The sequence below is a fragment of the Rhopilema esculentum genome, chromosome 18 (genome assembly GCF_057945365.1).
Source record: "Rhopilema esculentum isolate cy_ngs chromosome 18, ASM5794536v1, whole genome shotgun sequence".
NCBI classification, from domain to species: domain Eukaryota; kingdom Metazoa; phylum Cnidaria; class Scyphozoa; order Rhizostomeae; family Rhizostomatidae; genus Rhopilema; species Rhopilema esculentum.
This window is the reverse complement of record NC_142832.1, coordinates 2,563,613-2,585,701: the sequence shown is the minus strand read 5'-3', so window position 1 is coordinate 2,585,701 and position 22,089 is coordinate 2,563,613. Positions and strand designations below refer to the sequence as shown.

Sequence of the window (22,089 nt, the reverse complement as noted above, 5' to 3'; positions counted from 1 at the left end):
TGAAATTATCGACCCACCTACCAAACCAAGAAAATATTTTCTAATATTATCATATCTGTAGGTTTCTAAAATTCCCATTACATCATGGCTAAGGGCCGGGATCGGTTTCAAAAGGTGGGAGGGGGGCTTCTGTTTTCTTAAATAAAGTAAATACTGCAGCCCAAAATTATGTCCTTCGGTTACGTATGTATAAGGTCCTTATACAAATAAAACTGTTACACGGTCATGTCATAAAAGGAGAAAAACTTTGTCATTTGATGTTACGTTTTTGCATTTTATTTAACAGAACAGCTGTGTACAAGCGGTGAACACATGCTGGCATAAAAAATTTGTGGGGGCTAAAGCCACTGTCTCAGATTTGGGTCATGACCCCCTTCGAATGATTAAAACTGGGGTGTTGCCATTTTCTGTATAATTAGAAACTTATTTTTATTAATGCAAAGCGCTTTACCTTATCCAGAAAAACCAGACTTTAATTGACAGTATCCCTCGACTTTCGAAAATTGCGTTAAGTGAAAACCATTTCTATGGTGAAAACCCTGCCCTCTTGGCCTCGCTTCCACCAAAGAGTGCACAACCCCGCAACGAGGACTGCTTCCAAGAACCCACTTTACGTTAGCATCAAGTTATTCGATCAACAGGTTGAAAAATCAACTCCCTTCAAGGTGTGTGGCAGCAGTCATGCTGAGCTTGAACTGCAAAACAAAAGCCAGGTCGTGGAAGAGTACTCTAATGTATCTGCTGACAGAATGAAGAAAGTATGTCTCAATAGCGAATAGCTGATGCTGAAAAATGGCGGCTGATATGTTGACTATTGTCATTCACTGTTTCGTTGCTTGCAGTTTACCGTTATCTTTGCTCGCATCATCTTCGTTTTTAGGTATGTATAGCTTTCAATATTTTCTATAGCATCTTAGCAATCTGATAAACTTGTAAATTTACTAAAATATCAAGAATTGATTTTGATAATGCTTCACCTGTCATGGCACTACAAGTATATTGCCATTTTATGAAACGTATATAGACTAAGGCATAATCATTATAGCAAATGGCTCTTGTTGATTTCTTAAATCGACTCAAGAGTTTGTCAGATCCTTCTATCAAGAATTACTGTGTATTTGAAAGAGTTCCTTCAATTCTGCCTGTCTTTTTTCTTTCTGAATTGTTTAGCTTAAATCCTATCACCAGGCAACATTTAATTCTGGTCCCTATTTTATATATGTTGAAACTGATTTGCTGCAGCTTTTTATTAAGGAGTTAAATTAGAATCCAAAAATTGATGTTTCTGAAGGATTTTCATTATAAATTGTGTGTAACATATACATTCTGATGATATGTGGTGATACCGCATTTCAACATATATTAACAGGGCAAAACTGCTAGGGGATATGGGAGGTGCTGCACCCCCCAATCTTCAAAAAAGGCAGTTTTAGTCAGGCAAATTTATTGCTGCCAGTATATCGGCCGGGCAAATCTGGAAATGTTCTTTATGTCACACTTTTATTGCTACTGTTTGCCCTAGCTTGATTTTTGAATTCATGGTCATATACATTTCTGTCTTTTGTCCACTGATCAGCACTTTTGTGTCGAGCTTGACATGCACATGTCTATCTTCGCCTCGAGATGAAGTCTGAAGTATTGATCGACATCAAAAGTATAGACGGAAAGTAAAGTGTGTTTGATGCAAGAAGGAAATGAACACAGGGCATACCTCCCCTCCTACTTTTTGCAAAACAAGAGAGGTTTTTTCAAAACCTTTTGTTGTGATTTCTAAATTTTCCCTTGACAAGCCCCCCCCCCCCAACTTTCCATCCTACCTCGGAGCCCATTGAACACAGACAATTTTAGAAGCATGATAAATCAAAGCATGATATACCATCTCGGAATATGTTGTTGAGAAAAATCAATCAATACTTTCTTTTCCAAATATATGAAACTTTCATCATACATTCATAAGGAGTTATGCCCCGAAATTCTATGAAGGTTTTACACTTACGGTCCGAAAGTATTGCATTCTTTGCTAGAAAATGGCTGTACAGCTGCCAAAGTTTTTTAACTTAAAAAAATTCAAATAACCGTAGCAAGTAACAGAAAATTTTAATCAGTTCAAGCGGGAAATAATAGAAAATTTATCAAGAAATTGTAGTTAAGATATGAATTGCAAAAAAATTTTGAGTTTCTTCTATTTCTGAACAATATCCATGATTACGAAAACACGAAAATTGAGCTTTGATGATAGGTGTACCTGTAAAATACTTTCAATAAAAAAACTTTTCTTTGCTTGAGGAATTTTGTTATGGTGAATTCAGAGATACTTACTTTGTGCTTGGTTGTCTAAAAATGTTTAAATTCAGCAAATGCAACTGAAGCTTTTGTTGAAACATTGTAGTCTGTGTAGCTGTTTCTAAATTCTGAAATTTCCAAGCTGTGTTTTGTTGTTCCACTGTGATAAAATTGAGACCCTACTTCAATCTCTTTTTTGAATTGCTCTCTTAATAGCTAGGTGATTTAGAAAGTGAAGACTATTTTTCTTTTATAGAAAAGACAGGCCTTACAAATGCTTGCTTTTTGAAAACAAATGTTTATAGCCAACACCAGAAAAACAAGAGGCATATTTTTTTGACTTTGAAAAACAGCCTGAGTCTGAAGTCCTAACATACTTAGTGACCCTCTCTCGGGTCCCCAATGATTTCAACCCCTGAGGTGATGTGCCCTTACAAGGATGTTCAGGCATGACAGGCCCTTACATCCAGCATGACATGCCCTTTCGTTGGGCATCTAAGCTTCATACCCCCCTAATGAGTATAATGAAGTTTCGCCCATTTATATTAATATTACTTTTTCACTCATTTGACACTTTTAAGTTATTTTAGGATCACATAATAACACCTATTACCTTGGGGAATACCCTAACCGTAAGTTGATGGTCGCACATTAAAACTACCCAGCAGTTGGGGCCCAGTCCACGGAGATTTTTACAGTCAAAGTCAAATTTCACAGACAAAAAACCCTGGAATTTTACTGTTTGATTATTTTAACCACCAAAATCCAAAACAACTAATATAACCTTCCTCAAGAAAGTCATCGTTGGTCTGAAATATTATTTCCATGTCTTGAAGTGTTTTCAAAGCGTTTGGGTTCAAACTGTGATTCATCTTGCTAAGCAAGAACAGATGATGTGCTGTATCTATAGATGGAAATTCACATACTATCTAGCTGATACATTTTGATCAATGAAACGTCTCAATCAGATGTCCCTCTCTTTAAGGGCAGAAGTTGCAGTAATTCTCAGGGTGGCATCGGGACTGTGCAAATTTTTCAAAGTTAAGCCAGCTCTGAAATATTCAAATTTTTCAGTTCATCAAGCATTTCTGCCTTTATAAGGTTTCCCAAATTTTTCAGCAAATCCAAAACGCAGTTTTGAACAAAATATCTTCAGATCCAAAAGTGTACACCTCCTGTACACCTCTCTCTATAGATAAAGGAATTTGGGACTCTTCTCCTTCACAACTTGCAACCTCATCCAATTTCTTCCCATACCAGCAGTTGTGTGGCACAATAATCTAGCAAAGTGTTTACAGCCTTTCGCGCTGCACAAATATGCAAAAATTGGAACCTTGATTTTTGCAAATTAGTGGAATATTTGCATAACAAATAGCTCTACTTATTTGTGTGGCAAAGACCATGCTTAAAAATCATCCTGCTCACGGTATAAAAATCATCCTGCTCACTATTGTATTCACTTGAATAGGTAGCATTGGGTGCCCTGGTCAGTCCAGTGCTTATCAGGTAAAGAGAGTTAAATGTATTAACTGTAAAGAGGAAAATAAATCATGATTATTTTGAAATGATTGCCTAATTTTGATGACTGAAGACGAAAATTCAATTCTAAGAATCTGATGGTCTTCTGTGCAACCTCTGGGACACCCTTTATCTGCTCCTGCCTATGACATCAAATAGTTGCTACAATCCTTGCCAAAATTGCTCGAACACTTGCGCAAAGCTGAAGCTTTTTTCTGAAAAATCCTCCCCCCCCTACCCCCCATTACAATGTTGTTCAATTGGGCTGTTTTGATCCTGAAGGTAAAAATTTTTTTCACTGAAAGCTGTATGAAAGTATCGAGAAAGTAAATCAACATTGTACGGGTGGAGGGGGTAGAAATTTTTGAAGCGGCAGTGATATTTTGGTAAGGTAGTTTTAGACTTGCTTTGTTTATTTGCATGCTGCAATGGGAAGGAGTTCCAGTTATTTTTGGCAAGGATTGTAGTACAAAGGTAAGATCAGTATTTGTGCTAATGCGTAAAGTCAGTAAGATCTACTTCCAAAACATGAGGTAGAAGTAATGTCAAAAAAAATGGATTCATCATCATTTTCAGCACATGATATATCTTAAATATTTGAATCACTATTCACCAAAGCATTGGCATTTTTATATGCTCTGTTTGATGACAGATGTTAACAACTCTAAAGGTTATTGTTTTATTCCTATATTTATTTTATATTAGACATTTAGATATTCATGATAATAATTATATGGTAGCTGCTTTTGATGAACTTAAATTTGTATAATAGTTTCTGATCATAAGTTGTTTTACTTCAAGGCAAATTTTTACTGGGTTTTCCTCAAGCAGGCACAAGTTGTATTTGACAAACCTTCTTGGCATTTTCAAATAGTATTGCATTTTCAAAATATTCCACTCCCAAAAGGGATTTCCAAATCTTGTGGTATATAAGTATAATCTTGCCCTATCGATACACTACAGTGTGTTGCATGCTATGATTTCGTTTAATGCTTTTCTTTATACAGATGACTTAACGATAAAAACCCCAGAGGTTGTCTGGATGCTAGTTGGAAATCACTATGCAATAAACTGTGAGCTTACAGGAAACATTTCAAAGGAAACAGTGAAGATGTTTTGGGAGACAAATAATAAATCCATTGCAGATCTTCTTTCAGCGAATATAAAGGAAATCAGGATAAGTAGTTCTCATATTCAACTGAAATTTCTCAATGCAACTTTGGCAGAAGCTGGACACTATGCTTGCGTAGCTGAGAACCAGTATGGAAGAATGCTAAGTTCAACAACGCGTGTAAACATTGGAAGTTAGTGAAAACTTTTTGTTGAATTCATGAATCTTGTCAATCTAACTAATGTATGGTAAAAGTTTGCCTTAGTAAACTGGCCTGTGCTAAAGTCCCTGAAATTGTGCCATTCGAAACACATTCATGGTACGAATGTACAGTTGAAACACACTAACAAAGAAGTTTTCATTCAAAAAAATCATTCTTGTGCCAGTCTGGAATTTCGATAACCATTCCAGCTTAAAAGCAGTTTGTTGCTATCTCTTATTCTTACCCATCAGTATGGAGGAGAGAACAGCCCTGCTCTTCACAACAAAGTGTCAGTTCAAATGTATGTGATGTGTTATTTTTCTAGGGTCACCAGAAAAATTTCAAGAATACAAATGCTCATATGATAGGAACAGCAACATTGTTGAATTTACCCCAGTTTTACCACAACAGAAAGATGTATCAGAGGTAGATGTGAAATACTGCCAAAGTCTGTTTAAGAATAATTTTTGTCGGAATAATGAGAGTGTATGGAAAAATGCCACATGCAGCAACAAAACACTTTCTTGCTTGATGAAAGTTTCTAGCCTTTCAAGATACAGCTTGCAGATAGTCCTCAAAAACCTATTTGGTAGCACACCTGCTGTTACAATTCCATTCAACTACTTTGGAAAATGCACTGGTATGTTTCTTTATATATTTCTTTGTTTGTTTGTTCTTGGTTTTTTTGTCTTTTTTCTTCTTTATTTGTTTTTCTGTTTTATCTTTTTTGTTTGTTTTCTGTTTTTGTTTCTTTTTAATTTGTTTTTCTGTGTTTTTCTTTTTTGTTTGTTTTCTGTCTTTTGTTTCTTTTTCATTTGTTTTTCTGTGTTTTTCTTTTTTGTTTGTTTTCTGTTTTTGTTTCTTTTTCATTTGTTTTTCTGTGTTTTTCTTTTTTGTTTGTTTTCTGTCTTTTGTTTCTTTTTCATTTGTTTTTCTGTGTTTTTCTTTTTTGTTTGTTTTCTGTCTTTTGTTTCTTTTTCATTTGTTTTTCTGTGTTTTTCTTTTTTGTTTGTTTTCTGTCTTTTGTTTCTTTTTCATTTGTTTTTCTGTGTTTTTCTTTTTTGTTTGTTTTCTGTTTTTGTTTCTTTTTCATTTGTTTTTCTGTGTTTTTCTTTTTTGTTTGTTTTCTGTTTTTGTTTCTTTTTAATTTGTTTTTCTGTTTTTTCTTTTTTGTTTGTTTTCTGTCTTTTGTTTCCTTTTCATTTGTTTTTCTGTGTTTTTCTTTTTTGTTTGTTTTCTGTCTTTTGTTTCTTTTTCATTTGTTTTTCTGTGTTTTTCTTTTTTGTTTGTTTTCTGTCTTTTGTTTCTTTTTCATTTGTTTTTCTGTTTTTTTCTTTTTTGTTTGTTTTCTGTCTTTTGTTTCTTTTTCATTTGTTTTTCTGTGTTTTTCTTTTTTGTTTGTTTTCTGTCTTTTGTTTCTTTTTCATTTGTTTTTCTGTGTTTTTCTTTTTTGTTTGTTTTCTGTCTTTTGTTTCTTTTTCATTTGTTTTTCTGTGCTTTTCTTTTTTGGTTGTTTTCTGTCTTTTGTTTCTTTTTCATTTGTTTTTCTGTGTTTTTCTTTTTTGTTTGTTTTCTGTTTTTGTTTCTTTTTCATTTGTTTTTCTGTTTTTTCTTTTTTGTTTGTTTTCTGTCTTTTGTTTCTTTTTCATTTCTTATTCTGTTTTTCTATTTTAATTGTTTTTCTATTTGCTTTTTTTTATTTCCTTTTATTTGAGTTTTTTTCTGTTAATTTTTTTGTTTTTTTATTGTTTGTTTACTTTTTATTGTTTGTTTATTTTACTTATTTCTCTTTTGTTTTTCTGTGGTTTTTCATTTGTTTGTTTGTTTCTTGCTTGTTTTTCTTTTTTCTATTTGTTTGTTTGTTTGTTAATTTGTTTGTTTGTTCGACACTCCCAAGGAGTTATCAATATGCTTCATTGTTATTCTTTAGAGCTATAGCTGATTCTTGTTAATAATTTTTGAGCATTTTGATTTTAGATCAAAAGCCAGTTATCAAAAACATGTATTTTATCAACTATAAAAAGATCCAAATTTCATGGAAATTGCCACCAGGATACATTATGGCTGTTTTAAAAGTGAACGAAAATCCAAGTTCTGCTGTAATTGCCGAGGTTGGTATTGATTTTTTGTAGTTTTTCATTTGTTATTCTGTCTTACAGCGTTTCCTCTGCTGCACACAAACACAGCATCCGCACCTTATACTGTCTCATACAACAGGCCTGACCATATAGTCTTGTAGAGTCTACACTTTGGTATCGTTGGTATCATCTTATTGCAAGTCACTACTGACATAAACCCCCCCCCCCCCCACCCTCCCCCACTTAACCAACGTGCAACTTTCGTGTTAAAATTGATTTCTCAATGGATTCCTATATATAATGGTGCTCAATCCAAAAATCAATGTTCCCGAGCAAAAATATTCCAGGAAACATCAGTTCCCGGCATGCACTGATGCCTTTGATGCCATATAGTATCAAAACAATACAAATCGATAAGCTTTTACTTTTTAACATATTTTTAGGGCGCAAATAATTTATTTGAGGTACTGAATATGAAAAACAATGCTCCAAGCAAAAAAACCAGGAGACTCTAATGTCCGGCATGAATTGATGTATCTGATGCCAAAATAGTATCAAAATTGTGAAATGTATTAGGTATACACCTTAAACTTAGTGTATAGTGCAAGACCTAGTGAGAATCTGTCTCTTAAATTGAAAATTTTTAAATACTATGAATTTATTGCATTTCTTGCAGTCATTGATGACACAAAAACTGAGTTTTAACCGTAGTTTGAACCGTTTAAACCGTTTTGACAAATTAGTGAAAGGACAGTTTTTCTCTACCTTAACAATTCTATGTCGTCTGTGAAAATCATCTCCCATAGCGCTGATTTTTTCACCTGGGCTGTTAGGGTCTCCAGTCAATGTTCTTTACTGCCCAACCAATTTTCAGAAAGTATCAAACTCAAATGGTTCCAAGAACACGTTTGATTGTAGGATTAAGAAAAAGCGAACAACTTTGATATTTCATTTAGGTTTCGACTAGAAAGCGAGAATGTTAAATTTTATGCACAGATTTGCCCAGCGAAATAACAACTCCCTCCTCCCCCCCCCCCCCAACTATTAATCTCCCTGGTTATTGTGTAAGTGCAGCTTAGTAAAAGATTTTTTGGGGTGGTGCCAGGTAGGTCATGATTTGGTCTATTTTAAACCAGACTGGGGCTTGTGGGATGTTGTTTTCTGGATGTTGTGGGGCCGTGGGGTCTGAATCCACTCATCTGCCTCAGCAGCAATTAAAGCACGACCCCTTGGAAGAGCAGCCTTGTAGGTTTTTAAACTTTTGTTCTTTATATTAAACTATTGTAATAGCTGGTAGGGCATCGTGCCTAAATGTTTATATGATATGATATATGATATGATATGATATGATATGATATGATATGATATGATATGATATGATATGATATGATATGATATGATATGATATGATATGATATGATATGATATGATATGATATGATATGATATGATATGATATGATATGATATGATATGATATGATATGATATGATATGATATGATATGATATGATATGATATGATATGATATGATATGATATGATATGATATGATATGATATGATATGATATGATATGATATGATATGATATGATATGATATGATATGATATGATATGATATGATATGATATGATATGATATGATATGATATGATATGATATGATATGATATGATATGATATGATATGATATGATATGATATGATATGATATGATATGATATGATATGATATGATATGATATGATATGATATGATATGATATGATATGATATGATATGATATGATATGATATGATATGATATGATATGATATGAGCAGGACAGCTAGCTAGACTACTGAAGTGATTGAAATCAAGATCAAGAGTGGATGAAATAGTATTTAGGCCATTGCTTTGAAATAGAAATTCTTGGGCAAGTCTCTTAAACTGTGAAAACAGAGTGACCTAAAAGTGCTTTGTAAGTATTTGTAGAAACCATTCTTTCTTGCCAATTAGTTCTACAAGTATTTAAGTATCAGTTTTCTATTTTTTAGGCTAATGCTTTTGTCAATGAAGGATACAGAATTATTGAAGTCGACCTTAAGCCTTGCACAATATACACCACTTGCATCACCTTACTTAAGACACCACAAATCAAAACATGCAAAAGTAAACAGACAGAAATGAGATGCAAGTATACTTTTTTGCTTTTGTTTACTATATGAACAGTGGTGTTTTTAAGGGGGTCCAGGTCCATGGCCCCATGCCCCGCGCTTTTGATAGCCAAAAGGGGCCCTACACCTAAGAAAAAGATAGAAATTGTAAAGAACAAGATCCCCGCAGATGTTTTTGGCCCCGGGCCCCACAGTCCCTAAAACCACCACTGTATATGAATAACAAATTACATTAAAACTCACTAATGTAGACTCTTGCCATTGCATCATCATACGTGATTTTATTCATAAGACAAATTTCATTACTAGAAGCCAACAAGAAGCCTTCTTCCGAACTTGTGATGTCTAGAGTCGTATTTCATTTCAGATCTTGCTTTTTTGCTTTTCCAAATGGAATCTCTCGTGAACTATATGAACCTACATAATATTTGAAAAGAACCCTTCATGAGAAACTTCCACGAAAAAGCTTCTTGTATCGAGATCTGTAGATCTTCTCTGGATAAAAGATCCACGTAAAAGTTTTCGCTACAAGGGTAGAATATCTTATGTGATATCCTATTTTTGTGGACAACCTCTTGAGACCCTTTGGTTTGTTATTCCCTTTTTTGCAGTGGATGATAAAACTATAAGAATGAAATATATGATGTTTGCAACTATTTTCATTTGTACAGTGATAAATGATCACATAACTACCAACCTGTGATTAGGGGAGGCAGGTAGATTTTTTGATGATATATGTTTCCTACCCGTTATCTGTAAGGCATTTTCTAAACTTGATTATTTGTATTATCACTCTAAGTATCACCCAGAAGTAATCAATATTCATGGCTATTTGCATTCATGAATTAATACTTCCAGTCAATGCAAAGCAATGCAAAGTTCCTTTGTGCTGAAATGACCTCGGACTTTGACATCTTAGAGTAACCTTTGACATCTACGAAGATGTCAAAGGTTACTCTAAGGGAAGCCTAAGAGAAATTAATTTTTGGTGATTTGGTGACCTGCAGTACTAGTAAATGTTTATCCTTTAGATAGAAATATAGCACAGAAAATGTAGGATAATGAAAGCTCAACACACAAACACAGAACGCATTGCAAGACGTTGTAAATTGAATCAAAAACGTTTATCGTCTAGCGAGAGAATCATTTCAAGACCATCTTTAGAAGAATAATTTCGAATAGTTTTTCAATGTTGCGGGTTATCACTACTATGGTTTCTTAATTTTTGTCCCACCAAAAGGCCGGGTTTTTATAGACAGTATTTATTGTAGATGATATCCCAATAATGAAGGATATTCAGATGGCTGACAATATCGTCATGAAGACGATAGAGATTCGTTGGAAGGTATGAAGCTATACACTTCTCATTCGTTGCATCTAGCTTTCCAACGTTTTGTTCACTTGGAAAAGACAGTTGGAAAGTTACCTTGCATACTCGTTTGTTCCTACTGCAATTTTTCTGGAAATCTATTGTTCTATTTCTATTGTTCTTTTCTATTGTTCATTTCTATTGTTTATTCTATTGCTCTGATCCTATTGTTTTTTTCTAATAGTTTTTCTATTGTTCTTTCAATCCAAAATGCTGATGACTTTATCTCTGCGTGGGATACTTGAAAATTATGGAGGCTGACACTCCTGCTTGCTCTTCTTATTGTTATATTTGACAGCAGGGGTTTAGAGCCAAGGGGTTTGAGCTGCCCTTGTTAAAGCTAAGAAATAACCCCTTTCTACTTCTGGCTTTTTGAGAATTTTTGCGTAAGCCTCTATCATTCTTTTCCTAGCACTACCCCTTGGGGCAGGTTGAAGTGGATAGTCATTCTCAAATAATAACGTGGTGTTTTCAAAGGATGTAAAATAAAAGATGAAAATTCTTGCCAAATCCTTTTTTCAGCACTTTTCTCTATTTAGTTTGAGATCATCTTACTATTTGTATCGTCCAATATATTTGCTTGTTTTTGTCTTTCATTCGCATTCGAATCTGTTCAGCCACAGTTTCACAACTAGCTTTTATTGCTCTAGCAAATGTTCAAGTCTTGTTAAGCGCTAAAGCTGATTGAAGACTGTCCATTTTCATTGCCAATGATATAATATTCGTAGTATGGGAGGTGCATGCATGAGCCCAGTCTAGTATTTTGGGTCGCTGACTGCAGATCCAAGCTTCTGTGGCTCGAGTCACGGACATGAGGAACTTTTGTTCTGGCACAGGAATCACGAGATGAAGTAAATTCAAGAGGAAGGGTCAGGACAGTTCTCGATAAGCTTAGCTACCCAGTGGCCTAGAACTGCCTTCGGAAGCCAGGTAGCAAATACAAATACAAATGCTGCAGGCTAAAATTTGCCACACCGAATCTACATAGCAGTATTATGAAGAAAATTCTGTATGCACCCATGTGAAGGAGGTTTGTATGTTGAAATGTTGCTCAAAGGGTCATGCATGTTCGAAATCCTCTCAAGAACGTCCATAGTCTACAGACTGGCCCATGATACCATTCCTGCCATTTAAAATGTTTATCAAAATCCAACGTAAAACTTTTTAAAATTTGCAAGATTTTAGAGATCTTTCACAACTTTTAAAAAACTATGAAATTATGGTTTTCCTTGACGAAGTTTTCCAGAATTTAGTCGTTAGCTTTCGTTATCTTTTCAAAAGCCTTCTCTCAAACCTCATAGTTTCCTGCATCGAGCATGAAGCTACCTTTGTTTTGTCTTAGGACCCTACTGAAGACACAAAAGGCCCTTTTTATTACAGATGCAAATTGCATGTTGTCAAGGAGTCTAAAACGGTTGACACAATATTGCGTAACACTACTCTTGCCATGTTATCTGTTCCAAGGCCACTGGGAACTCAGATAATTTTCACTATTCAGAAGTGCACGAGCTGCGCCTGTGCGTACGGAGTTACAAACATTTTCCCGCTGTCCAAGAAGCAGAAATCTTCTCCGCGAGTGGCAAGAGAGCCTAGTAAGCATAGTTATATCCTTGTTTTAAAGTTCTTTTTTTCAATTCAATGAAGGCGAAGTTGCAAGGTAGCTAGCTAGGGATCTTCATTGTAGGGATGAAAGCTGTTTAATGCTGCGGCTCGACCAATGATTCGGAAGCTAGTCTCCTGTCCACCAAACCTTGAACTTGAACTCAGTGGCAACACTCTCGGGGAGGGGGTGGGGTGTTGGTTTGATGCGCCTAGGAATTTAATTTGCTAACCTACCTCACCATGATGTTTGTACAGAAAAAGAGTCCTTCCTTACAGCCACTTCCCAGTTGTACGGATCATAAATGGAACACAATTTTGTCTGTACGTTTAAATTCCGTGCAAAGAAGAGACTTTTGTTTATTAACCAAGCCACAGCAAAATACCTAGAATGATGGGCCCTGCAAAGGTCTATCGGACATTGAAAAGCCAACCTTACTCACAGTTTTGTGTGACCCTCGTGTTCATGGGTAAAATTGAAATACTTTGTGCCAATATTTAGCTATGCATTTTTCAGCTTGAGCTCTAAAATCTATTACTCAGCTTATAAAAACGAACAAATTTTTGTAATAGTTGATGAAAATATCAAACTCATATTTTTAGATGCGCTTATCATTCCTTGGGCTGTTGGTGGAGCAGCGCTATTTCTGGTAGCAATGGTGCTTGGGTATTTCTTTTATAGACGCCGAAGGACCACCAGGTTAGTTCCAAAACAGAATCAGCACCGTTCAGGTTCTTTGAAAAATGACTTGGGTTTTAGGAGGTCCACCCTGGGAGTACTTCGTCTAAACATGCCCGGGAAACAAAATGTGCTTTTATTATGATTTTATAGTGATGATGTTATAAATCAAACTTCATTGAAAAATGCACTGTACCTTATTGACAAAATTGCGATTGTGAACGAAACTTATTAGTCCTACTTTGTAATTAATGTCGTACCTGTAAGAAATGTCTTACATAACATAAAGCACGCAGCTCCTACCTTATAGATTAAACATGATAGCGATGTCTTCATAATCGGTATATTTAAAGGTTCAAATATGATATATTATTTCTTTTAAAGTTTCTTTGGTCAACTTCTAGGTTGATTCTATTTTCGGAATATAAGCCTTGATATTTGTTATAAAACCTACAAACATACTTATCATTGAATTAAATCCAATTTTAGGACCCCACCAGAAGATTCCTTTTGCCAAACCGTCACAGAGGATCCAGTGAGTTCTCTTTGAATATGTCTATGAAAAAACCTTAATCAGTTTGTATTAAAGCTCCGATACCATGCTAATAGCTGTAAAAAGGTCCCCACAACTAAGGTTAAAGTAATGTTTGATACTTTGGTTTATGAATGCTTCGTGTATCGATAGTGTTTTGTAACAAAAATTTTTCAGAATGTTTTGGAGTTATATGCTATAGGATTGTGAAAAGCTGCCTGTAAAAAGCAAATGAACATATATGTGACATTTTGAGACATTTGGTACACTCAATTACCAATGACCGTCTCCTTAGATCCAAGTTAGCTGGTCTGACCCTAGTTATTTCATGACTTTCCTCTTTATAATGATATATTCGTCTTTGTAACCTTATTTGCCCTCGGTATAGAAATTTGTTTCACCCAATCCGATCAACCACTTCACTTCAACTAATCAATCATTACACTTCAGTCCAGGACCCACGCCACCGGGGGGCGGAGGGGCCATGAACCCCTAACTTATTTGCGAAGCAAGTAGCTTTAAAGCAGAAGTAAAAGGGGAAAAGCCTTAGCCTCCTACCTTTTGCTAGCCTTGCCCCCCCCCCCCCCCCCACTTTCAAATTTGTGGCGTAGGCCCTGCAGTCAATCAATCTTGATTCGATTCGAGAGAAGAATGATGATTGATCGATTCTTTGATTGTTGATTCAAAGGCTACCTCATTACAGTAAAAGACAGACTGAATGATTACAAAGAGCATAATGATTGGTAGACTGAAGTAATTGATTGGAATGCTCAATCATATTGATCTTTTCATATAAGTATCTAATAAGTATCTTTTCATTGTGTATTACCGTGTGGTATTTCATCCCCAGGGGCAGATTATGCCACTCAACCATCATTACGAAGAAGTTATGTAAAGCTGCCTCTCTGGTTGCAAAAAGTATGTGATATTTTATAAGTTTGCGAACTAACTGTTTTTAAACACTGTTGGAAGACGAGCCATTATTGTGTAGATACCCGTGATTCATAAACTCGTCTGTTCAGAACTCCACGGTATTAATTTTTGTAGGCTTTGTCGTAGATGCCTACTGCGATGTCGATTATAACAGATAACAGATTAAGTTTTCTTAAGCTTTTAAGACTATTGCAAGAGCTTCTTGATATCTTCGACTAAGCGCTTTAATAGCAGAGATTTTACGCTACCCAGTGTGCCATGTGTTCAGATGACTTTTTCGAACCATGTCCTTGTGTTATTTGAACCAATTGTCCTGCGTGGCAAGTAAATTTTCCTGCTTCCCCGTTTCCCCGTTGGAGGGCTGTCTTTGCCCATTCATACCTCTGTCCCTTGGCCACATCTTGTAATATTGCATTTTAATATCTTTCCTTTCTGAAATGCAAAGATAATTGAAAACCTTTTAAAGAATTTGAGTTTGTTTTTGGACAGTCATGCCTTGTCTGCTTCCAAATTCATTTTAACATCTGCATCGACGATCGGGTAACATCGGTAGGCAGTTTTGCTCAAGTGTTTGGAACAATTTTGAAATTTCCCCCTCTATGAAAGGTTTTGGATTGATGTACACTTACGTTCAAAAAGTATTGGGACAAATATTAAAATTTCTTAGACATTTTACGCAACAAATTTTGAAAGACTTTTTTAAAATCTTTCTCATTAAAAAAGTACGGCCGCTATTTCCATGAAATTTTCACAATGTATTTTGATATTGTATGCAATGTACTTTGTTGATCATACTTTGTTAATACTTTTAAAATTTCCATCCTTCCCACTTTGATTTGAAAACAGCCCCCTGTGCGCTCGTAAACGAATAAACTTTGCTTCATGCTACATCCATGTTTTACCTTCTCATAAGTGTTTTTATCTCCTGCATCATTGTGCCTTGCGGTGGCAACATATCAGAAAGATTTTTAACATGCCAAAGCTTGTTTATTGTTAATATCTGTTTATATCTCATGTTGTCGCTTATTCTTGTAAATAATTAGAAATTAGATAGGTCTGAAGCAGATCTTCAGGGTTTGATATTTTAATCTTTATCCACGCTATCATGTTTTTCCATCCGCTTGAATCCCACCAGTAGGGCAAAAATCTTAATAGACACAATGGCGGCCTATATCATCGAGATTTGTAAATTCCCCTGCAGCTCATGCAAGGTTCATTGTTAATCAACGAAACTCAGATTTCCATTCTAAAAGTATTTTTCTATATTCTAAAGAAGTTTTACTGCCAAAAAATGGAAAAAAAGCCTGTATCCATCCACCATGAGTTTTTCGCTAGTATAGCACAATAGAATTCCATCCTGGCGTTGCGAACTCGACTTGACCATTAGCCTTTGATAGATGATTAGTTACTACAGCAACTAAAACCCTAAAGACATATAGAGCAAAGCTGGGGTTTGAAGCATCTGCTTTTCGACAGACGACAGAGAAGAATTTCTTAAAGGCAATCAACAGAAACTAGAGGGGGGGGTATGCCCCACAGTTCTGGACGCAAGCATCTTATTAACTTCGTTTATCTCGTGCGATTTTTATTTCACTCCTCTTATTTCTTATTTTATTTTTTGTATTGTGCGTTGTTTAAATAGTAGTTTTGAGCTAGAGAGAGAATCAGCATACTAAGAACATAATAAAACTCATTATATTTAACTTAGAATCGCCTGGCATACTGCACTTTCAGTCAATGCTTTAATTTTTTTGTAGTTCATTGTAATGAATGTACTTTTCAATCATTTAGGTATGTTTTCGTGAAATTGTATAATATCTTAAGCACATTTTCCTGAATATCAATCTTAGCCCAACTTTAAAAAAAATGTATCTTTTTGGCAGCTTCCCAAATAATATGCATCGAATACCCATGATTTAAGCAATGGTTTGTTTAGCTATTATATGACTGAAGAATTTTTTTGCAAAGGATCATGGGGGATATTTTACGATAAGGAAAGGTAAGAGGTCACTGATCGCTGGCGCTAAACTTCCAATTCAGTACTGGATGTTGATTTAATCTTTTAGCCCCCCCCCCCCTTCCCCATCCTCTACTTATTTATCAGCTTAGTGGTTTCAGATATTTCTCCTTCAAAAAATTCACCTAAAATGGGCATAGTGTATCTGTTGTAAGAAATTTTTTCGGACAGAATCAACAGAATCAACCAGGCTTTATAAACAATACAGTTTAGAGAGTGCTGATTGGTTAAAGTTCAAGTAATCCTGTGTTATTTTCTTATTTGAGTCCATGAACATGGTAGCTTGACTTGCAGTCCTATACGAGTGAAACATATATATTTTGTTTAAACTAGATGCCCTTTCAAAAAGAATCAATAATCTTATGTTTAAAATTTTAACTTATCTTGTATTGCCTTTTTGATTTCTCCTAGCTGAAGTTGGTCACCCATTGCTTTCTTATCACTCTTGCTTTATTTGGTAATTAACAATTATGTGTTGAAAGGAAACTTATCTTTGCATTTAGTTCTTATTCATCTATATTTTGTCAATGGATACCCTAACTGCATATCCGTGATCCTGAAGCTCCGTAGAAAAGATTTACACAAATCATTCTATGAAGTAGAAGCGAAGGAATCTCGGACCCAATTTTTTTAGAAACTGGGCCAAGATGTTTAGTATATATGGATTATGTTAGTCATTTTGCAGAACCAGCCGATGATATAAACTATGATAGCTTCAAAGTTTATCTTGCGAGCATTGTTTAGCCTCCTTGGTGTATATAAACTGGAACCAAGAAGTTCAACAGGATTGAGTTTCGACTTCTGTGGTCTGTTACAAGGTGAGCTGAAGTCAGCAACATTTTTCTCTTTTCATTAAATCTTGGAGAAAGTAAACGTTTCCTTTTCTAAGAATTATGTATATTTGTTTTATGAAATTGCAATGTAGCTACGTTCGGGCTAGAGCCCCCCCCCCCCCCCCCCAATGATTGTCAAACTGTGGCATGTTTCCTTTATAACAGTGAACTCAATGAGAAGAAATACAATGAGAAGGAATACAAGAAATAATATGGATTTCGTTCCAACGCCACTGTATAATTACAAGCAAAATCATGCAATATTTGTTAAGTGCTATTTTTTTCGTTTTTTCTGCTTTGCACTCCTGGATTCTTTTTCAATATCCTTCGTTTTGCAGCCTTTTAAAGACATTGCTGAACTCATTTCTGAAAGATAATGTGAGTATTCGGCTATTTTCTACCTTTCTCGGAGCTCGAAACGCTACATGTGACCTCAAACAGATGACTTTTACACACCAGTTTGCGTGCTGTACAATATAATCGAATAAATAATATTAATTAATGACGAATCAAGCATATCCCATAAGCCTTGGTATAATTAATGTTCATACACATGATAATCAATAAAGTTGTTTCTACATATCTATTAATTTAAAACAGCAGAACAAGTCGACTGTATAATATTCAAGAAATGTATGCTACAAAACTGGATACAATATACGTATTCCAAATATTTTTCTGTTATTGTATGTTGCTCATTATTATACCAAATTTTGACGTTTCGACAAGTTTGATGTTTGGGTATCATGATAAATAGAAATGTATTTTGGTAGGTTAATAGCACAAGGCGATTCTCATGATCTTAGAGGCGTTGCTAATTAGAGAAAGCTTTATAACACGTTGATGAATAGAGAGGATTCATAATCGAAATAAGAGCCACTTGTATTTATTGTTATTATTGTATTTTCGACCAATCAGAACTCGCTCTTTTAACAATTCTATTGTTTTCTGGCCAATCAGAGCTTGTTGTTTCTTTGTGTGATGTAGGATCTACCAAATGCAAAATGGAGACTTTGGTCTGAAGCAGTTTCAAGTCATCCTTGCTATTTATTTCATCTTGCAAAAAGGTGCCATTTATGATTAGCTCTTTGTTCTTATTTATTTCCAATACAATCATCTTTTATTTTGCTTATTTCTTTGCTATATTTTATTTACCAAAAATTCCTAATTGTTTGATTTTTTTGTAGAATTTGCTAACTAAATTAATATGCACCTTGAAGAACCTGGATCCTCTTCTACTTCAGAACAAACGTCCGTATTGTATGTACAGAACTTATCAGGTGTGTTCTCAAAATCTAAGAGTAACAGCGTTTATTAACAAGGCAATTGCCCAGCCTTAATTAACAGAAAGAGAGTGAACGCGAAAAGACACCCCCCTCCCCACGGAATGAACGAATTCTTAATATATTTTTCCATCTAACATGGCCAATGGAAAATTTAATAGGCTTATCATTAAAGTTTAGTTTGCTATTTGTCAGCTAGAAATGGGTTATTGGCTAACTGTTTTTTCATTCTCCACTTATTTTTATTCTTTTTGAATACACTCTCGTGTTCCCTACTGATATATAGTTCTTAGCTCTAAACAAAAGCAAAATCTTTTTGCACCCACTTTTCGGGCTTCTCGAATCCGCAATATTCTCTGCCAACCCTGAAATATAATCAAACTGATTAAACTGATCAATAGTCTTCTTTTTTCTAACTGGCAGAAAATCTGCTTGTCTTTTAAGCTTAGTATCCCTAGTTTACTTCCAAGAAATATGAAGAAATGATAGTTTCAAAATTCTTATGTCATCTAATTTGTAGTCAGGGAGCTGAGCTTTTGACATGGGAAGTTGATATAGGCTTTGGTTTTTTGGAATGATAACTTGCTCCACTGGCCGTTGGTTAAAAAATTGCATGGCCTCTCGTGTAGTTTTTTTCAATTGGTTTGTGGATATTAAAGAAAATCATTGTCCCTCCCCCTCCTGCATCAATGCCTATTTCCTCAAAACTTTGGGCTTCTCTAAAGTTATATCTAACTCCAGCAGCGGTCGTTTCAAAGGCTGAGGCGACCGGGGTCAAAAGCGTATGAGAGGCCCCTATATCTTTGCAGCTTTCATATTTTTTCCTTTGGAACGAGTAACCTTCTGGCTAGCATATGCGCCACTGAACTCTTTTTGTTAACAAATAAAAAACAACGCTATGCGAAAGTTTCCTGCTATATGTACTTGTTTATTATAATTTTTTCCAGTGTTTTCCATTTGAAAAGCGCACTGAATTTCCTTTTCAGAGCCAGAGTGTTCTTTTGAAATGAACACAAAACATTTTCACACCTAAAAACGTGGTCTGGTTGATTTGATCAAAATGGCTGTAAATGAAGTCGATGTGCGGCCTTTATGGAGATTTTTCGAGTTTTAACGAGCCCTATTGGTTGATTTTTCTCTCAGAGCACACATCATTGTAAGTGTTTTGTATTTTCGAAGTTTTTAAGTTTTTCTATGATTATTCAACGAAACTGAAGCGCCGTTTAACTTTCGTATTTGGGAAGCGACCCATGCTCAAAATGAACCAAAATTATCACAGCTTTTGTTCCTGGCTTATAGGTTGCTCAGTTTGAACCACCAGAAAGACTTCGAAATATTTTCAATTTATCAACTTGTAATCCATCGTAATAATTCTAGGCCGGGGTTACAAGAAAACGTAGCATTGGGGGGTGCATAAGGGGCACCGTGCCCTCTCAATATTCTTGAGACTGGCAACCGTAACCCATGAGCTTAGTTTCTTGCTCATAATCTTTACGTCTGTAAGTGTGCTTTGAGCTCACAAATCTCTTTTCTGGAACATTTGCCCCCTAGATTCTTTCATTTTATCAAGATCTCGACCTCTGTCGCATTTTGCTTGTTTTGAGACCTTTATTTACTAGTCGAGGGTTCCTTTCCACCAAATTGATGATGTTAAGATAAATTGCCAATATTTAAATCAATGTTATGATTTGCAGCATAAAGTTTAATTAAAGGTTTGGCATTTTGTTGCAGGTCATAATTTTAGACCGCTGAGAGTGCCATGTGATATTTGCGATTCTACTTGACGACTGTCTCAGAATACTCGAAGCCCCGACGAACTGAGAACATTTCAAGTATTTTAAATTGTATTAAGAAAAGACATTCGTTATTCCTAGGTATCGTTTTAATCTTCGTATTTAAATCATTAATTGTTGCTTAAACTTCCCCCCCCTCTCCTAAGCGTAGCATCTAAGATTTTTTCAAGATATACAGTACCTATTTAGATTTTCCCACTGTATTTCTTCTTCCGTTATTTTGAATCGCCCCCTGTTTTTCAACTGTATTTCACGTAAATTTCTTTTGTATTTCCCCCCGTTTCCTATTGTATTTGAAACGAATATCTATTGAATTTCCCCCCGTTTTCTATTGTATTTCACGTAAATTTCTTTTGAAATTCCCCCCGTTTTCTATTGTATTTCGTCTTGATTTCTTTTGAATTACCCCCTGATTTTCCATTGTATTTCGCCTAAATTTCTTTTGAATTTCCCCCCGTTTTCTTTTGTATTTCGCCTAAATTTCTTTTGAATTTCCCCCCGTTTTCTTTTGTATTTCGCCTAAATTTCTTTTGAAATTCCCCCCGTTTTCTATTGTATTTCGCCTAAATTTCTTTTGAATTTCCCCCCGTTTTCTTTTGTCTTTCGCCTTAAATTTCTTTTGAATTTCCCCCCGTTTTCTATTGTATTTCGCTCAAATTTCCTTTGAAATTCCCCCCGTTTTCTATTGTATTTCGCTCAAATTTCTTTTGAATTGCCCCCTGATTTTCCATTGTATTTCGCCTAAATTTCTTTTGAATTTCCCCCCGTTTTCCATTGTAATTTGTCTTAGATTCTATTGAATTTACCCCCGACTTTGTAAAATTTCTTTTATATCAATGACAGAGTTGTATTGTATTCTCATCTTGTTTCTTTGTACTCTACTGGGAACTTAGTCGATATTTCTATTGAAGTCTCCAATAATTACAATAGAAATTCAAAAGACATTCCCCCGGATTTCTTTTGAAATCTCTTTTCAAATTGGGATCAGAATTTCAGAGATTACTTGAGCAAAGTCCCCCGGCTTTTCATTGTCTTCAGGCAAGAAAGTTGGCCGCGACCAGTGGTTGAACAAAAGGCGGCTTGGAGCCGCAAATGATTGACAGCTCATTGTCTTTAACCAATCAGATTGCTCCATTTCAGCCCTTTTGGTGGCTGCGGGCAGGAGCCGTCACCTACAAATATACTAATTTTGAGCTAGCCCTTGGCCGCAGAGGGCCACCATTGTTTATTAACCAATCAGATTACGCTATTCTGGCCCCGCTCTATTGTATTTTCGACCAATCAGAACTCGCTATTTCAATTATTCTATTGTTAGTTGACCAATCAGAGCATGCTATTTCTCTATTGTTTTTCTTTTGTTTAGTAGCCAATCAGGTGCCTCTATTTTGCCCGCATGGCCTCGTTTTCGTTTTACAAAAAGACGGGGGTTCAGTAGCCTCGTTTGCAGCAGTAGAAAGACGGGGGGTTGAAAACAATTCAGTTTGATTTTCTCCACTTCATTCAAGCGATCTTACTCTACGTACAATTTAATGTCTACTCTATGTGCCGAGGAGACTGTTTTCAGTTGGGGTTTGTCTTAGCATGGTGTTTTAAGCAAAGGGTTAACAAGAGGAAAAAGAAGTTCCCCTTGTTAACCCTCTGATTAAAACACCGTGCTAAGAAAACCCTTTCAATGTTGAGTTAGGGGTTATGTAAACATGGCGTTTTAAGCA

At 35.4% G+C, this 22,089-nt stretch overlaps 1 protein-coding gene across 3 annotated transcripts; it reads left to right on the top strand.

Annotated features, from left to right (window-relative positions):
* Positions 1-35: 35 nt before the first annotated feature.
* On the top strand, positions 36-21,232 carry LOC135680906 (uncharacterized). Of its 3 annotated transcripts, XM_089113577.1 has the most exons (15): positions 36-880; positions 4,809-5,105; positions 5,440-5,754; positions 7,092-7,225; positions 9,220-9,355; positions 10,611-10,684; positions 12,051-12,300; positions 12,911-13,007; positions 13,476-13,521; positions 14,369-17,286; positions 17,640-17,679; positions 18,289-18,368; positions 18,489-18,581; positions 19,571-19,740; positions 20,316-21,232. In XM_089113577.1, exons 1-10 carry the CDS (start codon positions 793-795, stop codon positions 14,411-14,413), a joined length of 1,482 nt encoding a protein of 493 aa, XP_088969703.1. In that variant the 5' UTR covers positions 36-792; the 3' UTR covers positions 14,414-17,286; positions 17,640-17,679; positions 18,289-18,368; positions 18,489-18,581; positions 19,571-19,740; positions 20,316-21,232. The 3 variants fall into 3 exon arrangements, with proteins under 3 accessions (XP_088969703.1, XP_088969704.1, XP_088969705.1); XM_089113578.1 differs by lacking the exon at positions 18,289-18,368; XM_089113579.1 differs by lacking the exon at positions 19,571-19,740.
* The last annotated feature ends 857 nt before the right edge of the window (positions 21,233-22,089 follow it).